The sequence below is a fragment of the Mobula hypostoma genome, chromosome 30, assembly GCF_963921235.1.
Source record: "Mobula hypostoma chromosome 30, sMobHyp1.1, whole genome shotgun sequence".
NCBI classification, from domain to species: domain Eukaryota; kingdom Metazoa; phylum Chordata; class Chondrichthyes; order Myliobatiformes; family Myliobatidae; genus Mobula; species Mobula hypostoma.
The window spans coordinates 18,177,732-18,204,457 of record NC_086126.1 but is presented as its reverse complement, the minus strand read 5'-3'; the positions used below and the strand labels follow the sequence as shown (position 1 = coordinate 18,204,457).

Here is a 26,726-nt window from a genome sequence, read left to right as displayed (position 1 = left end):
CACTGGCCGTGATCAGTGAATGTGGTTAGTATCAGAATCAAAATCAAGTTTATTAATATGAACATATGTCACAAACTTTGTTGTTTTGCTACAGCAGTACACTGCAATTTATTTTTAAAAATAACAGTTAAAATAAGAACTATACATTAAACTAGACAGTGTAAACAGAGGATCAGGGAGGGGTGTGAGCACGAAGTGAGAATGGGAAACATGATACCTGATCCATTCTTGCCTCTCTTTTACTCTTTTCATGTCTGAAAAATAAAACTTTTAGTATCTTCTTTTATATCATTGCCCAGCTTACTTTCACAATTCACCTGTTCTCTCCACATTGCTATTGTAGTTGTCTTCTGTTGTTTTCTTAAGTTTCCTAATCCATTAATTTTTGTGATATTGTAAGCCCTCTCATGTTCTTTTATGCTGCCTTTGTCTTCTGTTGTTGGTGATGTTTGCCTCATCCTCCCTTTCAAATACTGTTTTTGCTGAGGGATGAACTGATCCTGCATCTGTCAAATTACTCCTGGAAACTCAAGCTTTTCATACAAAGGTAATCTGGTTAATACTGGGGAAGTCAAAATGCCCGACTGCTGTAAGCCTGTTCCCATTACCCCTCTGTGTGATTTACCAACACGTCTGGTCCATAATATCTCACCCTATCGGGAAACTGGCAGTATAATCCCATCAAAATCATCATACATCATTTTATTTAAAACCTCTACTTACAAGACCTCATCAAAACCCTCACTTATTACTGCAGTGTTGGTCTCCTTAATCAAAGATGCAACACCCCCCACACCTGAGTCTGAGAGAAGTGAAATGTCTTTGAAACATGATAACTGTGTCCTTGTTGACAACTTCCATGTTCAATATGTACACCAGCATCTGCATGGCAAAACAGTGACCCTCAGGTAGACTTTAAATGTTTCCCCTTCACCTTCAATAATTATCCTGTAGTTTTACACTCCCCTACCTTCACACATAGACTGGTCACCCGATGATTTTATAAACCTCTGAATGGTCACAGCTTCTTACCATCTAGGGAGAGAAAGAGAGTCCCAGCCTATCCAATGTTTACAGTTGCCATATGACATCCCAAATCCTGTACTCAATTCCCTGACCAATGAAGACAAATAGGACAAACATCACCATCCTGACTACCTCTGTTGTCACTTTCAGTGAATGATGTCTCTGTATTCCATGGTCTGTCTGTTCTGTAATACTCTCCAAGGGACAAGAATTTACTGTGCAGGTCCTTCCCTGGTTGAACTTCTCATAATGCAACACCTCATCCTTGTCCATGTCAACATCCTTCTGCCATTCTTTGGCCGACTTCCCCAGTTCACCTCGATCCCATTGTACTCTCAGATAATCTTCACTGTGCGCTCTACCACCAGTGTTGCTGTCATCTGCAAACTCACTAATCACTTTAACGACAATGTCGGAGAAATTGTTAACATAGATGACAAATTACAGTACCAGCACCGATCCCTGAGAATGTCACTGGTCAGCGGCCTCCAACCTGAATAACAAGCTGACACGACCACCCTCTGTCTCCTTCCACCAAATCAATTTTGTGACGATGATGTTAGGCAGTGTTCATGGACCAGTTGGAAATCAGATAGTGGAGAGGAAGAAGCTGTTCCTAAAACATTAAGTGTGCGTTCAGGTTCCTGTACCTCTTCTCCAATGGTAATAATGAAAAGAGGGCACATTCTGGATGGTCCAGAGAGCAGAGCAGATACAGACCTGACATGGGAGGTTTGAAGGGGAAAGTGAATCCATTTAATGGGACTGGTGAAGCAGATTGACTTGGAGAATTGATCAACAGGAGACATGGCCTTTCAGGAGAGCAGCAGCAGCCAGGTCTGTGATTCTGATGTACAGCAGGGGAGGGTGGAGACAAGGAGATCTGTAATCACTGGATTACTCCTGATGCCAAGTGCTGGTAAGGACAGGAACAGGGGGACAGGGCAGGTGGATGTGAGGATGAGGAGCTGGTACAGGAGAACAGGTTCAGGTTTCCAGCCACTGGGATCTCTGCTGGGGCAGAGGTGACCTGTAGAAGTGGGAGCGGCTGCACTTGAACCAGCCAGGTCAAATATGGGCAGATTAGTTAATGCGTCGCAGGAGAATTGAAACGATTCATCAGTGGGTTGGGAACCAAAATAGTGGTGTGGCAGATGATAGCCCTTTACTCTGCCATGATAGTGGCTCCTAAAAGAGCCTTTTGTTGTGTTTAGTGCCAAGGCCGGGTTCAGGCGGGCTCCCCGCAGGAACATCGAGCCAGCTGGATGGTAACTTACTCGGCGTGGATGGCACACAGGTTAGTGTCCTCGATGTTCCCCACCAGGTAAGCCTCGCTAGCCTCCTGCAGGACCATGACGGCTGAGCTCTGGAAACACAGATGGGTTTTGAAGTCCTGAGCAATCTCCCACACCAGGTGCTGGAAAGCCGAGGATCCAGCTGCACAAGGAGGGACAGAGGCCTAGGTTCTGTAGCTATTTTATCAGGACTGCAGGAATGATGGTGTTAAATGCTGGGCTCTAGTCAATAAACAGCATCCTGACATAGGTATTTGTATTGCCCAGGTGCTCCAGTGCTGTGTGGCGAGCCACTGAGATCGCATCTACCGCAAACATATTGTGGCAAGAGGCAAATTGCAGTGGGTCCTGGTCCTTCCTGGGACAGGTGTTCATTCTATCCATGACCAACCTCTCAAAGCATTTCATAACCGGAGATGTGAGTGTGACTGGACAATAGTCGTTAAGGCAGCTCACACTGACCTTATTGGGTCCCGGAGCAGTTGTTGCTCTTTTGAAGCAGGTGAGAACTTTCGACTGTAGCAGTGAGGGATTGAAAATGTCTTTGACCACTTCCAGCAGTTGGTAGGCACAGGTTTTCAGAGCCTTACCAGGTACTCCATTGGGCCCTGCTGCCCGGCGAGGGTTCAGCATCTTGAAAGACAGCCTGATGTCGGCCTCCAAGACAGAGATCACAGGGTCATCAGACGCTGCACGTATCCTCATAGCTGTGGCTTTATTCTTCCTGTGAAAGTGAGCATAAAAGGGGTTGAGCTGGTCTGGTTGTGAAGCCTCACTGCCATTCATGATGTTGGGTTTGCTTTGTAGGAAGTAATGGCTGCAACCCCTGCCAGAGTTGACGTGCATCTGATGCAGGGAACGTCTGGAATTCTTTACCCGGTGGGCATGAGGTCTGGATCAATGGACGGGTTTAAAGAGGAAGGGGTGGCACAGGAGCATCGTGGTCAGCGCAATGGTGACAGTACCAGCGACCTGGGTTTAATTCCCACCGTTGTCTGTCAGGAGAGCGGTTCTCATCTGGGATTGACTGCCTGCAGGGGTTGTGGGAATAAACAAACAGGACGTTCAAAGCCAAATTTGTCAGATCCTTCAGAGTCAGGTATAGTGGTTCCAAACCCTCCCCTCACCTCCCAGCAATGTTTAAAGTCCATGGTAGACAAGGTTAGTTTGTGTAATAAAGACACTCTTCAGTAAAAACACTGACACTGTATTTCAAACACACTGAGCTGCCAGAGCACAGCACCGGCCAGTGAGGACACAGACCAGTACAGCACACAGCTCTCTAAATAAAACACAATACTGACAGCCCAGAGCTGGACAATCCAGCATTTCACTGCAACTCTGACCTATAAACATCATTACCCATCTACAGTATTTCACTGCAACTCTGACCTATAAACATCATTACCCATCTACAGTATTTCACTGTAACTCTGACCGATAAACATCATTACCCCATCTACAGTATTTCACTAACTCTGACCGATAAACATCATTACCCCATCTACAGTATTTCACTGTAACTCTGACCGATAAACATCATTACCCCATCTACAGTATTTCACTGTAACTCTGACCTATAAACATCATTACCCCATCTACAGTATTTCACTGTAACTCTGACCTATAAACATCATTACCCCATCTACAGTATTTCACTGTAACTCTGACCTATAAACATCATTACCCCATCTACAGTATTTCACTGTAACTCTGACCTATAAACATCATTACCCCATCTACAGTATTTCACTGTAACTCTGACCTATAAACATCATTACCCCATCTACAGTACACCCTTCATAATTTTGTATACCTGATCTCCCAAGAATATTCTGCATTCCAAGGAATAAAATCCTAACCTATTTGATCTTTCCAGAGAACGCAGGTCCTTAAGTCCAAGGAACACCCTTGTAAATTTTCTCTGTACTCTTTCAAGCTTATTTACATCTTTCTTGTGGGTAGGTAAACAAAACTGCACACAATACTCCAAATTAGGAGTCACCAATGTCTTACACAACTTCAACATAACATCCACCTCCTGCACTTTGCCCTTTGTAAATCGAAGTACCATGTGCCTAAACTCTCTTTTTGACTTTATCTATCTGTGATGCCACTTACTAGGAATTATGAATCTGTATTCCCAGATCCCTCAGCTTTAATGCACTTTTCAGTGCCCGACTGCTCACTGTGTAAGACCTACCCTGGTTTGTCCTCCGAAAATGCAACACCTCATCCTTGTCAGCATTAAATTCCAGCTGCTCCAGATCACAGTGCAAGCTTTGAGTGTCTTCCTCACTGTTCATTATACCCCCAATCCTGGTGTCATACGCAAAATTGTTGTCCCAGTTCACCACATTGTCATCTATATCAAAGATCTGGATGATAAACAATGGACTCAGACTGATCCCTGTGGCACATCACCAGTCACAGGCCTCCCGTCAGAGAGGCAATCATCTACAACCACTCTCGAACCTAACGCTTAATCCAATTTACTACCTCATCTTGATGCTGAATGACTGAACCTTTTTGACCAACCACCCATGGTGAGACCCTGTCAAAGGCCATGCTAAAGTCCATGTCGGCTACATCCACTCCCTTGCATTCATCAACTTTCCTAGTAACTTTCTCAAAAAAATTCTACAAGATTATTTAGACATGATGTACCATACACAAAACTATATTAACTATTCCCAATCAGTCCCTCTCTATCCAAATAATCATATCTGTGGTTGCTTAGAATACTTTCCAATAAACTTCCCACAGCTGATGTTAGGCTCACTGGCCTATAATTTCTCGATTATTCTTAGACCATTTCTTAAGCACCAGAGGAGCATCAGGAAGGATGTGGAAACCACAGAAAGGGTGCAGAGGAGCTTTACAAGGATGTTGCTTGGATTGTGGGGGGTGGGGGCATGCCTTATGAGGACAGGTTGAGTGAACTCAGCGTCTTCTCCTTGGAGCAACGGAGGATGAGAGGTAACCTGATAGAGGTATATAAGATCGCAAACAACAGGAATTCTGCAGATGCTGGAAATTCAAGCAACACACATCAAAGTTGCTGGTGAACGCAGCAGGCCAGGCAGCATCTCTAGGAAGAGGTACAGGCGGCGTTTTGGGCCGAGACCCTTCGTCAGGACTGAGGGTCTCGGCCTGAAACGTCGACTGTACCTCTTCCTAGAGATGCTGCCTGGCCTGCTGTGTTCACCAGCAACTTTGATGTGTGTTGCTTGAGGTGTATAAGATGATGTGAGGCAGTGATCGTGTGGATAGGCAGAGGCTTTTTCCCAGGGCTGAAATGGCTAGCACGAGAGAGCACAGTTTTAAGGTGCTTGGAAATAGGTACAGAGTTGATGCCAGGGGTATGTTCTTTCCCACAGAGAGTGGTGAGTGTTTATAATGGGCTGCAGGCAACGGTGATGGAGGTGGATACGAGGGTCTTTTAAAGGACTCCTGGATAAGAGCATGGAGCTTAGAAAAATAGAGGGCTATGGGTAACCCTCAGTAATTTCTAAGGTAAGGACATGTTCAGCAGAGCTTTGTGGGCCGAAGGGCCTGTATTGTGCTGTAGCTTTTCTATGTTTCTAACCTCATGTTTTCTTTTCACCCCATTAAACTCAAGTACCCAATTTGTCTCTGCCTGTCTATACCTGCTATGTAACGTACAAGTCTCACTAATGGCTACAATGTCATAACTCCACAAGCTGATCCAGGTCCTGACCTTCTCTGCCTTTCCTACAATACTCCTCGCATTCAAATTATATGCAGCTCAGAACATTAGTCCTACCTTGCTCAACCTTTTGATTCCTGACTTTGTTGGTGAGGTGAAGAACATCTTTTCCCATACTAATTCCACTGTCTGTTCTGGTGCTCTGGTTCCCATCCCCCTGCCCCTCTAGTTCAAACCATAACCCCCAGCAAACCTTCCCACTGGGATATTAGTCCCCTCCAGTTCAGGTGCAAACCGTTCCTTCTGTAGGTTCCACCTTTCCTTGCAGAGATCCCAGTGATCCAAAAAGCTGAAGCCCACCTCCTACAGCAACTCATGAGCCTCCTTAAACTGTATGATCTTCCTATTTCTGACCTCACTAGCATGTAGCACAGGTAGCATTCCTGAAAATCACAATCCTGGGGGATCTTGTCCTTTAACTTAGCACCTAACTCCCTGAACTCACTTTGCAGGACATCGACAGTCACGTCATTGGTAAATAAGTGAATCAGAACCTCAGGCTGCTCACACTCCCAGTTAGGAATGCTGTGAAATAAATCTGAGATGTCTCTCTGATCCTGGCACCCAGGAGGCAATAATCATCTTCGAACCTTGTTCACATTCACGGAAACTCCTTTCTGTTCCCCGAACCAATGAATCCCCCTCACTACAGCTCACCTCTTCTCCCCTCTTCTCTCCCCCCCCCCACCAAACCACAAAGCCAGATACCTGACCCATGTGGCCCACGGTATTCCAAAGCGGTACACGTGTTGTTGCCGGGAACAGCCACAGGGGTACTCTGCACTGTCTTCCTATTCACTCTCCCCCTCCTGACAATCATCCAGCACCTTGGGTTTAATCACTTCCCCCATGTCCTGTCTATCAACAACTCAGTCTCTCGAGGCATCCAGAGTTTATCTAGTTCAATCTCCAACTCCTCAGCACGGCCTGGTAAAACTTTCAGCTGTATGCCTTCTTGCAAGAGTAGTCATCAGGGACACTGGATGTCTCCATTTCTTCCCACATCCAGCAAGAGGAGCAATCTCATACTTTGTCTGGCATCCCCTCTGCTCTAAATGTGTAATAAGAAAATAATAAAGAATAAAGAAAAACTATCTACGTCCGGCTTACCCCTCCCCACTCCAATTCTGGCCCAGTCATGCAATGACCGCTCTGTGTAAACCCAACTTATTTTATTGGATCTTGTCAAGTTCCCAATTATGGACAATGAAATGTCTCCTTGGGAAATGTGACATGCAAAATGTGCCAACTGCCCCTGCTCACTTTGTTTAAACTCTCTCTCCTTTTACACAATCTGATGACTGTTCAAGACTATGATGTGCAAAATTATGAGCTGCAAGAAACTACAATACACACCTATACTGTTCTACAAAGGCACAGTCTGATAAAAAAACATAACACTGTATAGAAAGCACTAGAATTCCCTACCAAGAGGGATGGGGATAACGGATGACTGCAGGGATTATCCAGTGGGACAATGTGGATAGAGCTCAGGATAAGAGAGGTGTATTCACTGATGGGGTTATACCACAGATCTCCCAAATGCCAGCAGGAGATAAAGGAACAGAAATGTAGCAGGTAATGAAAGAGGAAAAAGCAAAAGAGTAGTTGTAGTGGGTGAATTTAATTTCCCCTGTGTTGACTGGGACTCCCTTACAGCGGGGCTTAGATTGTTGCAGAGCTTGTTGGAAGTATCCTGGGTTATTTCTTAACACAGAAGAGAATAATCTAACCAGGGAAGCGGGTCATAGAAGACATTGTGTTGGAAATGAGCCTGACCGTTGATAGAAGTTGTAATTTGGGAACAGTAAATAAGGACAAGACTGGACCCGGTGGTAATGTGGTCAGTTGGGGTACAGCTAATGGCAACTGTGTTGGGCAGGAACTAGGGAGAGGGGACTGGGTGCAGCTGTGATTGGTCAGTCCACATTTAACGTGTGAGTGATGATTAAAGGCAATTGGGTCAGAATTCAGACAAAACTGTCTCTACGAGGAGGAAAGACAAGGATGGTAATGTCCGGCAGATATGTATGCTGAGAGATGTTATAAATTCAGACTGAAAGCAAAAAGCAAGCATAAGGAATGTTTTAAATGTAAAAATTGGAGAAGGCCTCTGGCAATTTGAAGCAAGCAAGCAAAAAGTTAAAGGGAGAATCAGAAGTGCCAAACTGGGACAAAAAATGACTTTGGTGAGAAGGGGCACTAGAGAGAAGGTACGACAACACAAGGACAAAGGAGAGGGTTGATGTCTGGATCCAGAGCAAGTGGGCAAGGGACTAAACCAGTACTTCACATCAGTATTCATCAACATGGTCATGGAGGATAGTGAGATCAGAGAAGGGAGTGATGCTGATATTCCAGGGCATGTTGTTCCTCAGGCAATAGAGACAAACCAGGAAATTATAGACTGGTGAGATTTGGATCAATGCTCGGGAAATACTCTTAGACGTAGGATCTCTCATAAATGTTTGGAGGGTAAAATGAGGATATCAGGATTTGGAAGGCAAAGTGAGCAAAATCCCAAGAGATTCTCTCGGTATATTCATAGGAAAAGGGAAGTTAGACGGAAAATCATTCCCCATGGAGATGAACATGGCCTCGGTATGTGGAACTGAAGGAAATAGGAGAGGCTTTCCATGAATATTTCCAACAGTTATCTCACCATTGAGAAAATGCGGAAGCTAAGGAAGTGACAGAAATAAGCTGCGATGTCTTAGACCACATTCAAATGGGCAGTGATCTCTATTGGAGGCCTTAAACTGGATTAAGGTTGTTAAATCTCCAGGGCTTTATCAGGTACCTTCTCGTACTTTGTGGGAAGCTGGAGAATACACTGTGGAGGCCAGGGAAGAGACTGTTGCTTCATCTCAGGCCATAGCTGGACAGTGACTAATCCAGAACTGATAGTTTTAAGGCCAAGACCGTGGATGATACAAAGAGGCAGGCAGTGTTGAGGAAGCAGGGAGTCTGCAGTAGCACTTGGACAGATTTAGAGAATGGACAAGGAAGTGCCAGATGAAATACAGTGTAAGGACGTGTGTGGTCATGTACTCTGGTGGGAGAAATAAAGGTGTAAGCTCTTTGTAATCAGGGAGTGAATTGAGAAATCAGAAGTGCAAAGGAACTTCGGGGTCACCTGAAGGTCAATGTGCACATTGAGCTGGTAATAAGGAAGACAAATGTAATGTTCTCATTCATTTCAAGCGAACTAGAATATAAAAACAAACATCTAATGCTGAGGCTTTACAAGGGTTTGGTCAGACCTTATTTTGAGGATTATGAGCAGATTTGGGTCACTTTTCTAAGCTGCTGGCATTGCAGAGGCTGCAGGAGAGACTCACGAGAATGATCCCGGGACTGAAGGGACAACGGCGTAATGATCATTTGGTGCTCTTGGCCTGTACTGGCTTGAGTCTAGAGGAATGACAGAGGATAGTATTGAAATCTATTGAATATTGAAAGCCCTAGATAGAGTTGATGTGAGGGGATGTTTCCAATAATGGAGGTATCACACTTTCAGAGTAGAGAGATTTCTCTCTGGAACAGATATGAGGAGGAATTTCTTTCATCAGAAGGTGATGAGTCAATGGAATTCATTGCCACAGATGGGCATAAAGGCAGTCATTAGGTATATTTAAAGCAGTGGTTAGAAGGTTTTTAATTATTAAGGGCATCAGAGTTTATGGGGACAAGGCAGGAGAATGGGGAATAATAAATCCGGCATGATGGAATGGCAGAACAGACAGGATGGGCCGAATGGCCTAATCCTGCTCCTATGACTTAAGGACTCACAGTTTAATGAGGTGCCATTGTTTCAAAAGGGTTGTGAAAACTAGCCAAGAAACTACAAGCCAGTTGTTGGGTAAATTGCTGGGGTGGGGGGGGGTGGTTTCTGAGGGACTGGATCTACCAACATTTGGTCTGACTCAGGACAGTCAGCACAGCTTTGTGCAAGGGAAATCATGTCTGACAAATTTCTTGCAGCTCTGCGAAGAGTTTCACAAGAGCGTTGATGAGGTTAGGGCTGTGGATGTTGTCTGTATGGACATTAGCCAGGCCTTTGACACAGGTCTGGAAGATGAAATTCATGAGAGATAGTCAATTAGTTTCATAATTGCCTCAGTGATAGGAAGCAGAGGCTGATGGTTGAGGGTTGTGCCTCAGACTGGAGGTCTCTGTCCAGTGGTGTGCCACTGTGTGCCGGGACCTTTGTTGTTCGTAATTTATGTAAACAATGTCGATGTGAATGTATTGTTGACTGAAAGTGACATCTCAGCTAGATACAGTGGTGAAGGTGTTGTAGATACACAAGTTACAGTACAGACTTGGGATACAGTGTATAGTTTTGATCGGCCATTTGTAGCAAAAATATGTTTTTAAACTAGAAAGAGCACAGAGAAAGAAAAATTGCCGGGTTGTCATTTGGACTTGGGCGTCTGAGTTATAAGGAGAGGTGGTATAGACGAGTATTTTATACCCTAGAGCATACAGATTAAGGGGTGAAACTGATAGAGGGATGTAAGATCAATGGGACCAGGAAAGGGTTGGTAAAACCAAGAGGGCTGGTGTTTCAGATCAGAGGCAAGAGATTTAAAAGGGACATAGTGTAGAGAGTGGTGTGTATTTGGAATGAGCTGCCAGTGGTAGAGGCAGACACATTAGAAACATTCTAAAACCATCTCAGTATGTACACGGATAGCAAAGGTTTCGAGGTCTATGGGCTCAGCAGAGCCAGATTGGATTAGCTCAGCAGGGAGAAGGACGGCCAAAGGACCCGTTTTCCACATTGTATTAACTCTGATTCTCATTGCAAAGCCAAAGGATGCAGAAATGACAGGAGCCTTTGAAGCACTGAGGTACAGGGGGATGTTGGGTTGCAGAAAAAGATTCCTCCTGAAAATAACAAAACTGGACATCATGGTGAAGGGGCTCAGCTGTTGAGGATAAAAGTCGGTAGCCATGTTGCAGCTGCATGCAACTTTGGTCAGATCACTTCAGGCGTCTTGTGATCAGATCTGGTTCTCACATCACAGGAAAGGCAGTTTCAATTATAATATTAGCTGGAACAAACGTAAATCTTTTACTGCTGAGTTCCAAAGGCTGAGCAGAGACTTGTCAGATACTCAAGAGCAGAGCTTTAATTTAAAAGGAGAGAGGGAATGTTTAAAATAGATTTGGGAGGTGAGTTCTTATTTTCCACGGAGACTGGTGGGTGTTTGAAAAATGCTGCCGGGGAAGGTGAAGCTGACACACCAGTAATGTTTAAATCACAAACAAGAGAAAATCTGCAGATGCTGGAAATCTGAAAACACACACAAAATGCTGGAAGAACTCAACAGGCCAGGCCTATGGAAAAAAAAAAGTACAGTTGACATTTCAGGTTGAAACCCTTGGGCAGGTCTGGAGAAAAAAAAGCTGAGGAGTAGATTTATAAGGTGGGGGAAGACAGAGAGAAACACCAGGTGATGGGTGAATCCTGGAGGGGGACGGGTGAAGTAAAGAGCTGGGAAGTTGATTGGTGAAATTGACCGAAGGCCATGGAAGGAAGAAAAAGGGGAAGGAGCACCAGTGGGAAACAATAGGCAGGGAAGGGGATAAGGTGAGAGAGGGAAAAGGGGTTGGGAAATGGTGATGGGGAGGGGTGCTGGTGGCATTACCATAAGTTTGAGAAATAGATGTTCATACCATCATGTTGGAGGCTACCCAAACAGAATATAAGGAGTCGTTTCTCCAACTGACTTGTGGCCTCATCACGACACTGGAGGAAACCATCGCTGGACATATCAGAATGGGAATGGGAAGTGGAATTAAAATGGGTGCCCACTGCTCTGGTGGATGGAGTGCTGATTCATGGTGAAGTGGTCTTCCAATCTACATGGGGTTTCATCGATATGCAGGAAGCTACACCAAGAGCATTGAACACAGTACATCACCCCAACAGACTTACAGGTAGTGCTGCCTCACCTGGAAGGACTGTTGAGGGCCCTGAAAGATAGTGAGGGGTAGGGGCAGGTGTAGCACTTATTCTGCCTGCAAGAATAAGCGCCTGGAGGGAGATCAGGGGGGAGGGATGAACGGACAAGGTAGTTGTGTAGGAAGCAATCCCTGCGGAAAGCAGAGAGATGTGTTTGGTGGTGGGATCCTGTTGGAGATAGCAGAAGTTTCAGAGAATTATGTGCTGGACACGGAAGCTGGTGTGATGGTAGGTAGTAACCAGTAAAGTTGAGGAAGTGTTTGGTCAGGCACGAACAGCCAGGGACTGGAGGGATATGGACATGTTCAGCCAGATGGGATCGGTTGTGGTCAGTACAGACACTGTGGGCTGAAGGGCCTTTCCCTGTGCTGGACTGTCCCACGTGTGTTGTGTGTTGAAACTCAGACGGACACTCACTGTTACCGGTCAGCAGGCAGGAAGAAAAGAAGCCGATGTTCACAGTGGAGGCGCAGTCAGGTCCACCAGTCCCCTCCCACATCCACATGGCAATGGCAGAGAACAAGGAGCAGCTCGTCTCATCACCTCTGTGGCCCATTCCATCACCTCCCATTCTTCCACAGGGCAGCGAGTTCAGCATACTGGTGCCTGCGCAAGGCTTCATGGTCGTAGTCTTTCTCGGGGTAAACACAACGTAGTTGACTGCTATTCTTCTCCATTGGCAACCCTACCCCCCAAACCAACCCCCCGGTCGGCCGGTCCGCAAGAATATTGTCACTATTAAACCGGTCTGCAGTGCCAAAAAGGTTGGGGACCCCAGTTTAAATCCTTTGATGGATAGATCTATATCTAGTCAGGCTTTACCGAATATGTTGGCTCGTCTTATCAACTCTTTTATGATTGAATCTGGTGTGATGGGGTCCTGAGTTACCCCTATCAACTGTGCTTTTGAAAAGAGAGAGAGTTATTTAACACCGACATCTTGTTTTGAGAGAGAGAGAGAGAGAGAGACGAAGACTAACTGTTGGACTGTCACTTTAAGGCACGAGAAAGAACTGGTTAACTTTTGGATTTCTGCTGAGTTCGAGAGAGAGAGATGGCACCGAGCAGCTTGTAAGTTGCTATGGTGACCGAAGACAGGTTGTTGATACTTCTGAAGCACAGTTCGTTTGCTTGTGCATTTCTTCACAGAGTAAGGAAGGAGGAATTATTTGAGTGACAGTTGACGCTCAGCACGGGAAGATAAAATAGGAGGTCAGATGATAGAACAGACACATGTTCAGGACACTGAATGAGCATTGTTGTGCCCGCAGGAAATGTGGGTTTGGAGGATCGATCTGTCGCTCTTGCAGTGGAAAGAGGAAAAGTGTTGACTGGCGGGGAGTTGTCCATGTGTCCACCCTTGCCTGGGGGATAGCTCCACCACAGAAAACTGGTCCCCTTTGTTAAAGTCACAGTCGGTGACCTTTAAAGGATTTCGAAGGACAACAAGAAGATCGACGGCATCAGCTCACCTGAAGACTCAAATATCTCCCTCTCTCTCTCCATCACTACATAAATACCACGAACAATTGAACTGAACTTTACTCATCATTGTAAGACTGTATCCTTTTACCCCTAGACTTTAAGAAGCTTGGTTTTTCATACATATATTTCCACACTTACTGATATATATAAATCATTGCTAACCTGTTTGATTTATCTACATTTATTTTACTGTATTGCGTAGTTACTAATAAATATTATTAGTTAGTAGCAATACTGGACTCCAAAGTGTTTTCCATCTCTGCTGGTTCTTTATTCCCGTCACGGGGTATGTAACACTGGAATTACAAAAATTTAGAAATTTGGAAATTTCTACACTCAAAGGATAAAGAATTTTCATTCTTCTCACATGTATATCATACTTATTCTAGAACTGACTGCTTTTTATTGATTCTCGTTTAATTCCTTCTGTGATTGACTGTAACTATGACATTATTTCCATTTCTGATCATGCACCAATGAAACTTTCTATCAAGTTAATCGATACATCTTCTAATACTGGACAATAGCGGTTTAATTCCAATCTGCTTCAAGATTCAGAATTCATTAAATTTATCAAGGAACAGATTGATTTCTTCTTTTCAAATAATATTATGGAAGAAATTTCCAGCGGGATATTATGGGACACTTTTAAAGCATATATCCATGGACAGATTATATCCTATTCTATTGGATTGAAAAAACATATTGAGAATGAAATACTTGTGTTACTTGACAAGATTAGAAAAATTGATAAGAAATATTACACTGCTCCTAGTAAGGAGTTTCATAAACAGAGTCGAACTCCAAATGGAACATAGCTTATTACTAACATCTTTGATTGAAAATCAACTAATGAAAACCAGAAGTGAGTTTTATATACATAGTGATAAATTGGGTAAATTATTAGCTAATCAATTGAAAACTGCTTTGGTTAAACGTCAAATTATTAAGATTTGTAAACATGATGGTACTTTGACAGTTGATCATGAAGAGATAAACAAATCCTTTCAGGAATTTTACACTTCTCTATATTACTCAGAACTTCCTCATAATCCCAATACAATGCATGACCTTTTAAGGAAATTGAACTTTCTGAAACTATCATCCGAGGAATGTTTAACATTAAAAATTCCTATTACGGATGGAGAAATACAGGGGGTTATTTCGTCTATGAACTCAGGCAAAGCATCTGGTCCAGATGGTTATACTGTAGAATTCTTTAAGTCTTTTTCTTCTATTCTTTCTCCTTGGTTGTGTAGAGTTTTTAAAGAAGCAATTAGAATAGGTAAATGACCACAATCATTTTGCGGAGCTTCTATTTCTTTAATTCTTAAAAAAGAAGATCCTACGGACGGTGCATCATATAGACCAATATCCCTGCTGAATGTAGATTCTAAGATTTTTTCTAAAATATTAGCAACTAGGTTAAAGAAGATATTGCCTCAAATTATCTCTGTGGACCAAACAGGATTTACTAAAAATCGTTATTCATTTTTTAATATTAGGAGATTAAAGAATATTGTTTATACTCCTTCACTTAGAACTCCAGATTGTGTTATTTCATTGGATGCTGAGAAAGCCTTTGACAGAGTTGAATGGCCATATTTATTTAGTGTGCTTGAGAAATTTAATTTTAGTCCGATATTTATATCTTGGATTTATTTAAGGCTAATTTTTTACCTTTAATTGATCCGACTAAACATCTGTTTACGAAATGGTCACCAACGTCTGTCATTGATAGGTCGGATCAATGCTATCAAGATGATTATTTTATCTAAATTCTTATTTATTTCAAGCGGTGCCAATTTTTATTATGAAATCCTTTTTTGATAATGTTGATTCTAAAACATCTTCATATATATGGCAGAATAAAAATCCTAGGTTAGGTAAAAAATATTTACAGAAGTCTGAAAAGGAGGGTGGTCTGGCATTGCTGAACTTCAGATTTTACTATTGAGCAATTAATATTCGACATTTAAAATTTTGGACATGGGACTCGGACTTAATTTCAAGTCTACATTAGGTAAATCTTGAATGTAAATCTGTACAAGGGTTTTCATTGGGATCTATTTTAGATAGATAGATAGATCAATACTTTATTGATCCCGAGGGAAATTGGGTTTTACGGACTTTGCTTCCCTTTGTTCTTTCTAAATTGCATTGACAAATGGATAATCCAATAGCACACTTTACGAATATGGTTCCAATTTCGAAATTTTTTTGGGTTGAATCAATTTATTCTAGCAAGCCGTATTATATCTAATATATTTTTTGATCCCTCTATTATGGATCAAGCCTATTTGTTTTGGAAAATCGGAGGTATATTATGATTTTCTGATGTATTTTTGGATAATTGTTTCATGTCCTTTGAACAATTACCTAATAAATATAATTTGCCTAGATCCTATTTCTTTAGATATTTACAGATTAGAAACTTTTCAAATATTGTTCTTCCTCCCTTTCTGAATCTAGATCCAACAAATATTTTGGAAAAAAAATTAATTTAAATCTATTTCAGAAAGGTGCAATAGCAACTATTTATAATATAATTATGAAAATACGTCCAGACTTATCTAATAAAATTAAGAATGATTGGGAAAGGGAATTTAAGATTACTTTACCTATTGAAAAATAGAAAAAAAATTTTTCAATTAGTTAGTTCTTCCTCTATATGTGCTAAACATGCACTGATACAGTTTAAAGTAGTACATAGGGCCCATATGTCTAAAGATAAACTGGCTCGTTATTACTCTCATATAAATCATGTATATGATAGATCTCACTTAGAGATTGTTTCTTTAACTCATATGTTCTGGTCATGTCCTTCTTTGAAAAATTATTGGAAAGATATCTTTGCTATTATTTCAACTGTCCTGAGTATTGATTTACAACCTCACCCTATTACTGCAATTTTTGGTTTATCAATGATAGAACCAAATCATTTAACCTCTTCAGCTCGTCAGATAATTGCATTTGTTACGTTAATGGCGAGAAGATCCATTTTGCTGAATTGGAAGGAGATTACACCTCCCACTACATTTCATTGGTTCTCTCGAACTATGTTGTGTTTAAACTTTGAAAAAATTAGAAGTGTCATTTATGATCCTTCTATTAAATTCGAAAAGTCCTGGAGGCCATTTATTCAACACTTACATATGATGTAATTTGACCTTTTCCAAACCTATTCTATTACTTTCAAATATAAGGAGAGAGGAGCGGAGTTATTGACACTAATGGTCTTATTTGATGTAACACAACAGCCCATGTCTTTTTCTTTTCTTTAGTTTAGTTGATTAGTATTGTTTAGATTAATTTGTATTTTGGGGCACTTGTTTTTTTTTCTTTTTTTCATATTGTTTCTACTTTTTTTTCCTTATATTTGTATTTTGAGAGTTTTTGGGAGGTTTAATATTCGTGTGTTAACTGAGTTTATATTTATAGCTGCTAATCATTAACAATATTATCCCGATAGCTTTGTATTAATACTATGTTCTGTTTAATATTTTGATATTAATAAAAAGATTGGAAAAGAATCTGTAATTGGGAGGGAGAATGAACCTCTTGTAAAAGAAAACAATAAAGATGTGGTAAATTGAAATGAGCGAAGTATGAAGCTGGACAGATAGAAAAACTAATGCTGAGATATTTAATATGAATCAATTTATTGCTGAGAATTTTAGCTTAATTGGTAAAGCACAGTGAGTAGGAGATGGTGCGGAGTTAATGGCAGAAAGTAAAGAGATAGCAGATTAACAAAGATGTGTCAGGCACCAGCTTGATAATATTTGGTTTCCCACACCACTGCATACTGGGTGCTGTTCTGGTGGACACACTGTAGGACGAACATGATTGCACTGTAATCTGTGACCTGGTGCTCTTGTCCCCATCCCCCTGCCAATCCCCGGGAGCAGAATGAACCTGCCGGACAGTGTAGAGCAGATTTACCAATTGTTGTCTGGGATGGAGCTCTTCCATTGTAAGCCCATAAAATACAGGAGCAGAATTAGTCACTTTGGCCCATTGAGTCTGCTCTGCCATTTCATCCATTTCCCTGTCAGCCCCAATCTCCTGATTAGTCCCTGTAATCCATCATGCCCTGAATAATCAAGAAACCATCAGCCTCTGCCTCAAATATACTCAATGACAGCCTCGACATTAGCCTCTGGCAACAAATTCCACTCTCTGGCAGGAAATTCCTCCTCATCTCTGTTCAAAAGTCCCTCTATTCTGAGGCCATGCCTCTGATCCTAGCCTCCCCATCCATTGGAAACGTCATCTCATTATTCACTTGACCACGGCCTTTCAACATTCAAGAGGTTTCAATGAGATTCCTCTCATTCGTCTGAATTCTGGTGAGTATAGGCCCACAGCAATTAAATGGTCTTCATATGATAACCCTTTCAATGCCAGAGTCATTCTTGTGAACGTCCTCTGAACCTTCACACCCTTTCTTAGATAAGGGCCTAGAATTGCTCACAAAACTCCAAGTGAGTCCTTACCAGAGCCTCATAAAGCCTCAACATTACATCTTTGGCTCTTCTATTCTAGTCCTCTCGACACTGTATCCCATCTGCCATTAAGTATCCATTCTCCTAATCTGTCTAAGACCTTCTGTAGCCTCTCTGCTTCCTCAGCACTATTTGCCCCTCCATCTATTTTTGTAATGTCCAAAAACGTGGCCACAAAGCCATCAATTTCGCTATTCAAATTATTATTGACATATAGCGTAAAAAGAAGCTGTCCTAAAAATGATCCCTGTAGAACACTGCAGCTAACCAGCAAAGGCTCATTTTATTACCACTCTGACTCCTGGAAATCAGCCTGTATCTTTCCTGTAACATCATGAGCTCTTCACTTGTTAAGCAGCCTCATGTGTAGCACCTTGTCAAATGTCTACTGAAAATCCAAGTAAACAACACCCACCCATCCACTGATTCTCTGTTGTCTATCTTGCTTGTTATTTCTTCAAAGAATTTAAAATCATTTGGCAGCCAAGATTTTCTCTCAAGGAAACCATGCTGACTATGGCTCATCTTATCATGTGCCTTAAAGTACCCCAAAAACACGTCCTTGACAATCGACTCCAACATCTCTGCAGCCATTGAGGTCAGACTAACTGGCCTGTGATTTTCTAGCATCTGCTTCCCTCCCTTCTTTAAGAGTGGAGTGACATTTGTAATTTTCCTGTCCTCTGGAACCATGTCAGAATCCAGTGATTCTTGGAGAATCATTTCAAATGCCTCCACAATCTCTTCAAGCAGCACTTTCATAGCACTGTTGTAGACAATCTGGTCCCAGTGATTTATCTACCTTCAGATCTTTCAGGTTTACAAACACCTTCTAGTAATGGCTACTTCACTCACTTCTGCCCTCTGACTCTTTTGAACTTCCAGCATACTGCTTTTGTCATCCACAGTGAAGACTGATGCAAAATACTTATTCAGGTTGTCTGTCATTTCCCTGTACCATGTTACTACCTCTCCAGCATCAGCTTTCTGTGCTCTGATATCTACTCTCAATTCCATTTTGTTCTTCATATATCTGAGTAAATGTTTGGTATCCTCTTTACTACTATTGGCTACCTTACCTTCATATTCCATCTTTTACCCCTCATTATGGCTTTTCACTTGACTTTGCTGGTTTTAAAAAGCTTCCCAATTCTCTAACTTCCCACTAATTTTAGCTCCAATTTTGTCTTTGGCTTATATGTTGGGTAAAGATTTCCATTGTCAAAACTGCATTATCCTGACTGTAGAATACTACTTCTTCTACAAGGGAACTATCTATCCTGCACCATCCAACTTGCCCCCAGAAATTCAAGCCACTGCTAGTCTGCCATCATCCCTGTTAGTGTCCCCTTCCAATCAATGACGTGAGATTGGAAGGTTTGAGTTTGCTTTCCTTGGAAAGGAGCAGAATCTGAGAGGGTGTACAAGATTGTGAGGGGTGTTGTTAGGACAGACAGTGAGAAGCTTTCCCCATAGCAGTGATGTCTAAAATTTAGTACCTAGGGAGAAAAACATTGAACAGTACAGGACAATAGGACCGTTGGCCCACAATGATGAGGTAATATTTAAGGTGAAGATGAAGAATGTAACGCTGGTGAGTTGAAACGTTTGCTTGCGAGGCTTCAGTGAGAGGAAGCTGAGAAGACAGACTGATAAGTTGTGCTTTCCTGCTGTACTCAGAATGAGGACACTGGAGTAATTCACATCAAAGTTGCTGGTGAACGCAGCAGGCCAGACAGCATCTCTAGGAAGAGGTACAGTTGACGTTTCGGGCCGAGACCCTTCATCAGGATGAACTGAAGGAAGAGCTAGTAAGAGATTTGAAAGTGGGAGGGGGAGATCCAAAATGATAGGAGAAGACAGAAGGGGGAGGGATTGAGCCAAGAGCTGGATAGGTGATTGGCAAAAGGGATATGAGAGGATCATGGGACAGGAGGCCCAGGGAGAAGGAAAAGGGGGAGTGGGGGTGAACCCAGAGGATGGGCAAGGGGTATAGTCAGAGGGACAGAGGGAGAAAAAGGAGAGAGAGAGAAAAAGAATGTCTGTATTCAGATAAATAACGGATGGGGTATGAGGGGGAGGTGGGGCATTAGCGGAAGTTAGAGAAGTCAATGTTCATGCCATCAGGTTGAAGTCTACCCAGACGGAATATGTTGTTCCTCCAACCTGAGTGTGGCTTCATCTTTACAGTAGAGGAGGCCATGGTTAGACATGCTGGAATGGGATGTGGAATTAAAATCATACCCCATCCATTATTTATTTATATACACACATTCTTTTTCTCTCTCTCCTTTTTCTCCCTCTGTCTCTCTGACTATGCCCCTTGCTCATTCTCTGGGTTTTCCCCCCCTCCTCCCCCTTTTCCTTCTCCCTGGGCCTCCTGTCCCATGATCCTCTCATATCCCTTTTGCCAATCACTTGTCCAGCTCTTGGCTCCATCCCTCCCCCTCCCGTCTTCTCCTGACATTTTGGATCTCTCCCCCCCGATTCCACTTTCAAATCTCTTACAAGCTCTTCTTTAGTTAGTCGTGACGAAGGGTCTCGGCCTGAAACGTCGACTGTACCTTTTCCTAGAGATGCTGCCTGGCCTGCAGCATTCACCAGCAACTTTGATGTGTGTTGCTTGAAATTCCAGCATCTGCAGAATTCCTCGTGTTTACAGTGGAGTAATTTGCTGGGGCACTTGTGTGTTCACCCTGTGGGCCTTGTGACACAAATGAGACTCACTGTTGCTGAGGACTACACTGTGGGATGTGCACCCAGATGCAGCTCCTCACTGACTGTATGAAGGAAGTGGAGCTGAAGGCGGATATACTGAGGACCAGACAGGGCACTGAGTGTATTATAGATTGGAGTTTCAGTGAGGTGGTCTCTCCTAAGGTACAGGCAGCAGGTAGCTGAGTGACTGCGAGGAGAGGTAACGGGAACAGGCCCTCAGTACAGCAAGCTCCTGTGGCCATTCCCCTCAGTAACACTGAACCTCTTTTTGCTACTGCTGGGGGATGTCCTGTCACTGAGACTGGCTCTGAAGCTTACCGGGTGAGGGCTGTCAGCCAGGGTGATCATTCTGTGTAAATCGATAGATGAGTTGTTGGAGGTCAGTGAGAGACTCTGGATCCACAAAATGATCCTGTGTTGCCTCCCTGGTGCCAGAGTCAGGGACGTCTCAGAGCAGATACAGAACGGGGGGCCAGTGTTCATTCAGCCAGAGGTGGTGGTTGATGTCAGTTTCTAATGGACAGGCAGAAAAGGGAAGGGGTGCCACACAGTGAATATAGAGAGTTAGGGAAGAAGTTAAAGAGCGGGACCTGAAGGGTTGTAATCTCCGGGTAAATCCCAGTGCCGTGTGGTAGTGGTGTTAGGGACAGAAAGTTAGAGCAGATGAATGTGTGGCTGAGGAGCTGGTGCAGGGGCAGGTTTCAGGATTCTGGATCATTGGAACCTCTTCTGGTGACCTGTACAAGAGGGATGGTTTGCACCTTCACTGGAGGGCGGTCAGGATCATGAGGTTCATTGCTGCTCCCTGGGAGGGCTGAAACGAGATTGACAGGGGGATGTGAACCGGAACACCAGTCACTGAATGGAGAGATTGGAGCTGAGTTTGATGTCATGCACAGTAATGCTGTAAGGATGGATTTTGAGGCAAATCCACATCTGACATGGAGTTTGTTTAAAGACCAGCTGCACAGTGTTTCAGGGCCAGTTTGTTCCAGTGAGAGGGAGGGTCAAGGTCGGCAAGGTACAGGAACCTTGGATGATGAGAGAGGAAATTAATTTAGTCAAGGAGGAGGAAAAAGCATTTGTAAGGTTTAGGAAGCTGAAATCAAACAGGGTGAGGTGTCCAACAAGGTCCCACATGGTAGGCTCAACAAGGAGTTTAGGATGGGTCCACAGTGATGTGGCTGATTGTCTTTCCCATGGAAGGGAGTGGTTAGTGGTGCATGGGTCCTGTTCTGGGTGGAGGACTGTGATGAGTCGTGATCCAGAGACGTTTGTACTGGGACCTCGGTTACTCGTGATATAAATGATGTGGATAAAAAATGTGGTTGTGTAGGTGAGTAAGTTTGCAGATGGCACACAAACTGGTGGAACTGTCATTGCACAGAAGAGTTCCAAACGATACAGCAGGATATTGATATTGCTGATATGGTTGGAACATTGACAGTATTGACAAAGAGAAGGATGTTGGGGTCCAAGCATACAGTCTCACTGAAACTGTGAACACAGGTTGACAGGGAGGTGAAGTCATGTATGGCATGTTTGCCTTCCTCAGGCAAGGCATTGAGTTCAAGCACCAGGACATTATGTTACAGGTTTCTAAAAGCTGGTGAGGCCACATTGAGAGTACAGTGTTCAGTTCTGGTCACCTCATTATTGGAAGCACGTGGAGGTTTTGGAGCAGGAGCAGAAGTGGTTTACCAGGATGTCTGGTCTGGAGGTGGTGTACGGTGAGGAGAGGCTGTACATGCTGGAGCTTTTTTTCTGTCGTGGCATCGGCTGAGGAGAGATTTGATAGAAATTTGTAGAATTTTGCAGGTCATAGTTGGTGTAGATAGCTAGCAATACTTTTCACAGGAGTGAAATGCCTTCTACCAGTAGGCATGTATTTAATGTCAGAGGAGGGAAGTGAAGAAAACAGTAGTGGAGATTTTGAATGCAGTGTCAGGGGTGGTGGCAGAGGCAGAGAGCACAGGAGTATTTAAGGAAATCTCAGACAGGCACAGGAATATGTAGAGATGGGCTAAAGGGCCCCTCCTGTACTGTCATTTGTTTATGAACAGCAGATGGCCCCGGGCATGGATTCATGCACGAGGCTGGGGTATTATATCCCGAACAATAAATGGTTGTGCAAGGGGCAACAAATACTACAAATACCTGTAGCATTTCACAGTACAAATGCTACAGGTATGATGGAGTGGAGGGAAGAGGAGGAAGAGATGTGCTTGATCAGGAAGAACATCTCAGCATTACTTGGAGATTGTCCCAATAATATTGAAGTAAGGAAGGGATAGCAAACATCAGAGGGCATATGGACAAAGTCAAGGGAGGGAAGTTTAGGGCAGACATCAGGGGTAAGTTTTTTTTACACAGAGGGTTGTGGGTGCCTGGAATGTCTTGCCAGGGATGGTGGTGGAGGCTAAAACATTAGGGGTAATTTAAGAGCCTCTTGGACAGGGACATGGATGAAAGAAATATTGAGGGTTATGGGGTAGTGTGGGTTTAGGAATCTATGGGTCGGCACAACATCGAGGGCTGAAAGGCCAGTACTGTAATGTGGTGCTCTAGTGTTGTAGGATGTTTTGATGGGATTGAAGTAAGGAAGGGATGTTTTGATGGGATTGTATTATTGGCCATCAAATATCAGGAGTTGACAAGGTTGTAATAGAGGGACATTTCAACTTCTCTCATGCTGACTGGGACAGCCGTAATGCCAAGGGTTTGGTGGATCAGAATTTATTCAATGTGCCCAGGAGATTCTTCTCAATCAGTATTCAGAAGTTCCTACTAGAGGCAGAGCAACACTGAACCGCTTTGTGGGAAATAAGACTCGACAAGTGACGGGTCCTCCGGTGCTGGAGACCTCGATCCACCCACCCACCCCCTCCCTCCCTCCCTGGCACAAACCAAAGACTGTTCTCAGAGCGACCTACCGCCTGACAGAGGGAGCCACTCGGGAGATCTGACCAAACTCTCTCACAAAATATTCATTTATATTTCAGAGACCCAGGTGGACGAGATTTCCAGTAAATACTGTCAGTTCCACAGGGTAAATGTAGTTTTGTAGATAAATGTAAAGCTGCAAATATTATTGTTCTGTGAGGCGGTGGGAATTGCTCATGAAGCGATCAGCAGGCAGTGTTCCCGTCTGCTGCGCACCGGAACGGTCCAGGGTCAACCCGCAATGGGAAACCCAGCCAACGCGGTTTCAGGTCATGAAGAGCGGAATCGTTCAATGATCGGAGATTAAATTCTCCTTCCGGGGGGCTGACTCTGGAAATTAATTTCACGACCCCGGGCCGAGTGAACCCGCTGACTCTACGCAAGGGGAGAGAGCTCCATTGAGCAGGCAGAGAGGGGAAATGAGTCAGGACCGATTTCTTTGCAGATATATACATATCGGTTTACTTCGCGGAAAAAAAATGTGACGGAGAGAGACCTGTCATGGCTGTGACAGATACACAACCCAGTTACTCTGAACGGAAATCACCCACAGTTCAGCCCTTCCACAGGCACTATGAGTGGCTCTGAAAAGAGCCTTTGGGTAAATAGGTTCAGCTTACGTCGCTTCACTTACTGACACCATCGGTTTTCTTGGGCAACAGCACGGCCTGAATATTGGGTAACACACAGCCCTGAGCGATAGTCACCCCTCCCAGCAGCTTGTTCAGCTCCTCATCGTTGCGGACGGCCAGCTGGAGGTGTCGAGGGATGATGCGGGTTTTCTTATTGTCCCGGGCGGCGTTGCCGGCCAATTCAAGGATTTCGGGTGTCAGATACTCGAGCACAGCAGCCAGATAGACCGGGGCTCCGGCACCCACCCGCTCAGCATAGTTGCCCTTTCTTAGGAGTCTGTGAACCCGGCCGACCGGGAACTGCAGTCCAGCCCGAGATGAGCAAGATTTGGCCTTGGACCGAGCTTTGCCAGCGGTGCCTTTTCCACGTCCAGATATTTTCACAGTCACGGCAACTGCTCCAACGAGAATGAGGGCATGTTCACCCCGCCCCAACTCGCATTTTTATACCTTCTTTGATAATGCAAACTAATCGTGCTAATTCTCATTGGTGAAGAGAAATGTCCCAATCGAAGAACTGTCTTAATGACCAATCAGCAGCCCGTAAAGGTAGAAGCGCGGAAAGTAACCGTCTCCTCCCCAAAGTACACTGCAATTTCGAAAAAGCCCGCCAAAAATAAACCATTGTTCAAATTTAATCAGAAATTAAATAATTGCTGATCTGTTTGACGATTAGGTATTCGCACTTCCCCGTTACTGAAACTGGGCACATTTAATGCAAGTGTAATTGATATTGAAATATCTGGGAACTCAATTCTCGAATTTCTTTCAACCCGTAACGGAAACAGTAAAACTGAACCTCAGCTTCTGCCCGCGGTCGGTCATCGTGTAAACGTTATCAGGTTATGGACAAACGGCTCTTCTCAAACTGTGACCAGCGGCTAGTCTGCAATTTTAAAATGTTGTTCTATGAAAGAACCATGAAATCGTTCCGGCCTCGCATTGAAATAATATTCAAAGAAGTTACCCAACTGTAACTAATAAACTCCTGAACCCACAGCTAAAACAGCAACGGCAGCAATCCTCCACTCTACATGGATACCAGCAGGGCGGACTGATGAGGATGGGGAGGTAACAATTCCGTGTCAGTGCAGTGGGAGGAACGGGGTGAACCTGCTTCATCACTTTGTAGATGTCGATGGAGTAACTCTCCTTCCTCAGCCTCTTGCGCTTCTTCCCTGCCTTGCCCGCTGGTTTGGGCAAAGCTTTCTTGGCGCCCTTCTTCGGAGTGGATTTCGCAAGCTCAGGCATTTCTTCCGTCGGTTTCAGACCCTGAAAAAGCAGAACTGGCTTGTAGCACGAATTAAATAGACAGCGCCCAGAACTGTATGCTAATGAGGGATGGGATGCCTTGAATTCCCAATGGCTATTTGAAGAATCTATTCATACAGTCAAATCATTTGATTGGCTATCTGAAGGCACATGCACAAACAATCAGAACTCTCTCTCGACTGCCCCGTGTTCGTTTGGGTAAAACTGCGGACTGGGAACTGGCGCTGATCCGGTGAGTTGCCGCTGCCGGTTAATTCCGCAGGGAGGAAATCTAACATACAAAATGGACCATAAGGCACAGGAGCAGTATTCGGCATTTGGCTCAAAGCAGAAGGAATGAGAAAAACACACACTCGACAATATAAAACGTTTATGTAATGAAACAGGGCAGCAGGAGATCAAAGGTCCAATTGTCATCATGAGAGACCCATTTCTGTGTGAGGTTGAAAGTCGTTTATTGTCATATGCAACTTGCTTGCAGCAGATTCATAGATACACAGTTTCAGAGACACACCATTCACGAAATAAAAATATACTCTACAGAATTACGAAGAGGTAACAGAATTTGAACAAGAGTCCATTGCAGTGTAGAGTGGTCCAAGTGGTGCTGTACTGAGATGGTGATGAGGGTTGTCCAGGTTTGTTAAACAACAGAATGTCTGTACCTGTCAGTCTCTGGTACAGTGTCAGAGTGTGGGGTTCATTCTGTACCTGTCAGTCTCTGGTACAGTGTCAGAGTGTGGGGTTCATTCTGTACCTGTCAGTCTCTGGTACATTCTGAGAGTGTGGGTTTCATTCTGTACCTGTCAGTCTCTGGTACAGTGTGAGAGTGTGGGGCTCATTCTGTACCTGTCAGTCTCTGGTACAGTGTGAGAGTGTGGGGTTCATTCTGTACCTGTCAGTCTCTGGTACAGTGTGGGAGTTGGACTTCACAATGTATCTTCCATTCTCTCATGCGGTGTAAATGTATAAAGTTCTTTCTGATTCATTCTTGTAATTGAACTCTTTAATTAAATGAAGTTTGCTTTCTAAATAAAATCATACAATGCGATGAGGCTACACTTAGATTGGAAGAACAACATTTTCTGTCTGGGTAACTTCCGAACTGATAGCATGAACGTTAAATTTTCAAACTTCTGGTAA

The 26,726-nt window shown here is 43.6% G+C and overlaps 1 protein-coding gene across 1 annotated transcript; it reads right to left on the bottom strand.

Annotated features, from left to right (window-relative positions):
- Positions 1-1,643: 1,643 nt before the first annotated feature.
- Positions 1,644-25,562, bottom strand: LOC134339721 (late histone H2A.2.2-like). Its single transcript, XM_063036445.1, has 4 exons — positions 25,346-25,562; positions 24,314-24,706; positions 12,443-12,656; positions 1,644-3,352 (listed from the first exon to the last, which is right to left on the bottom strand). Exons 1-3 carry the CDS (start codon positions 25,560-25,562, stop codon positions 12,586-12,588), a joined length of 681 nt encoding a protein of 226 aa, XP_062892515.1. The 3' UTR covers positions 1,644-3,352; positions 12,443-12,585.
- Between the last annotated feature and the right edge of the window lie 1,164 nt (positions 25,563-26,726).

Coding starts and splice junctions, on each gene's coding strand:
- LOC134339721 (XM_063036445.1), bottom strand. CDS start 25,562: ATGCCTGAGCTTGCGAAATCCACTCCGAAGAAGGGCGCCAAGAAAGCT. Junction 24,707..25,345: donor TCCGCCCTGCTGGTATCCAT/GTAGAGTGGAGG, acceptor TCGTTGGAGCAG/TTGCCGTGACTGTGAAAATA. Junction 12,657..24,313: donor CAAGAAAACCGATGGTGTCA/GTAAGTGAAGCG, acceptor ACCCCGAGAAAG/ACTACGACCATGAAGCCTTG.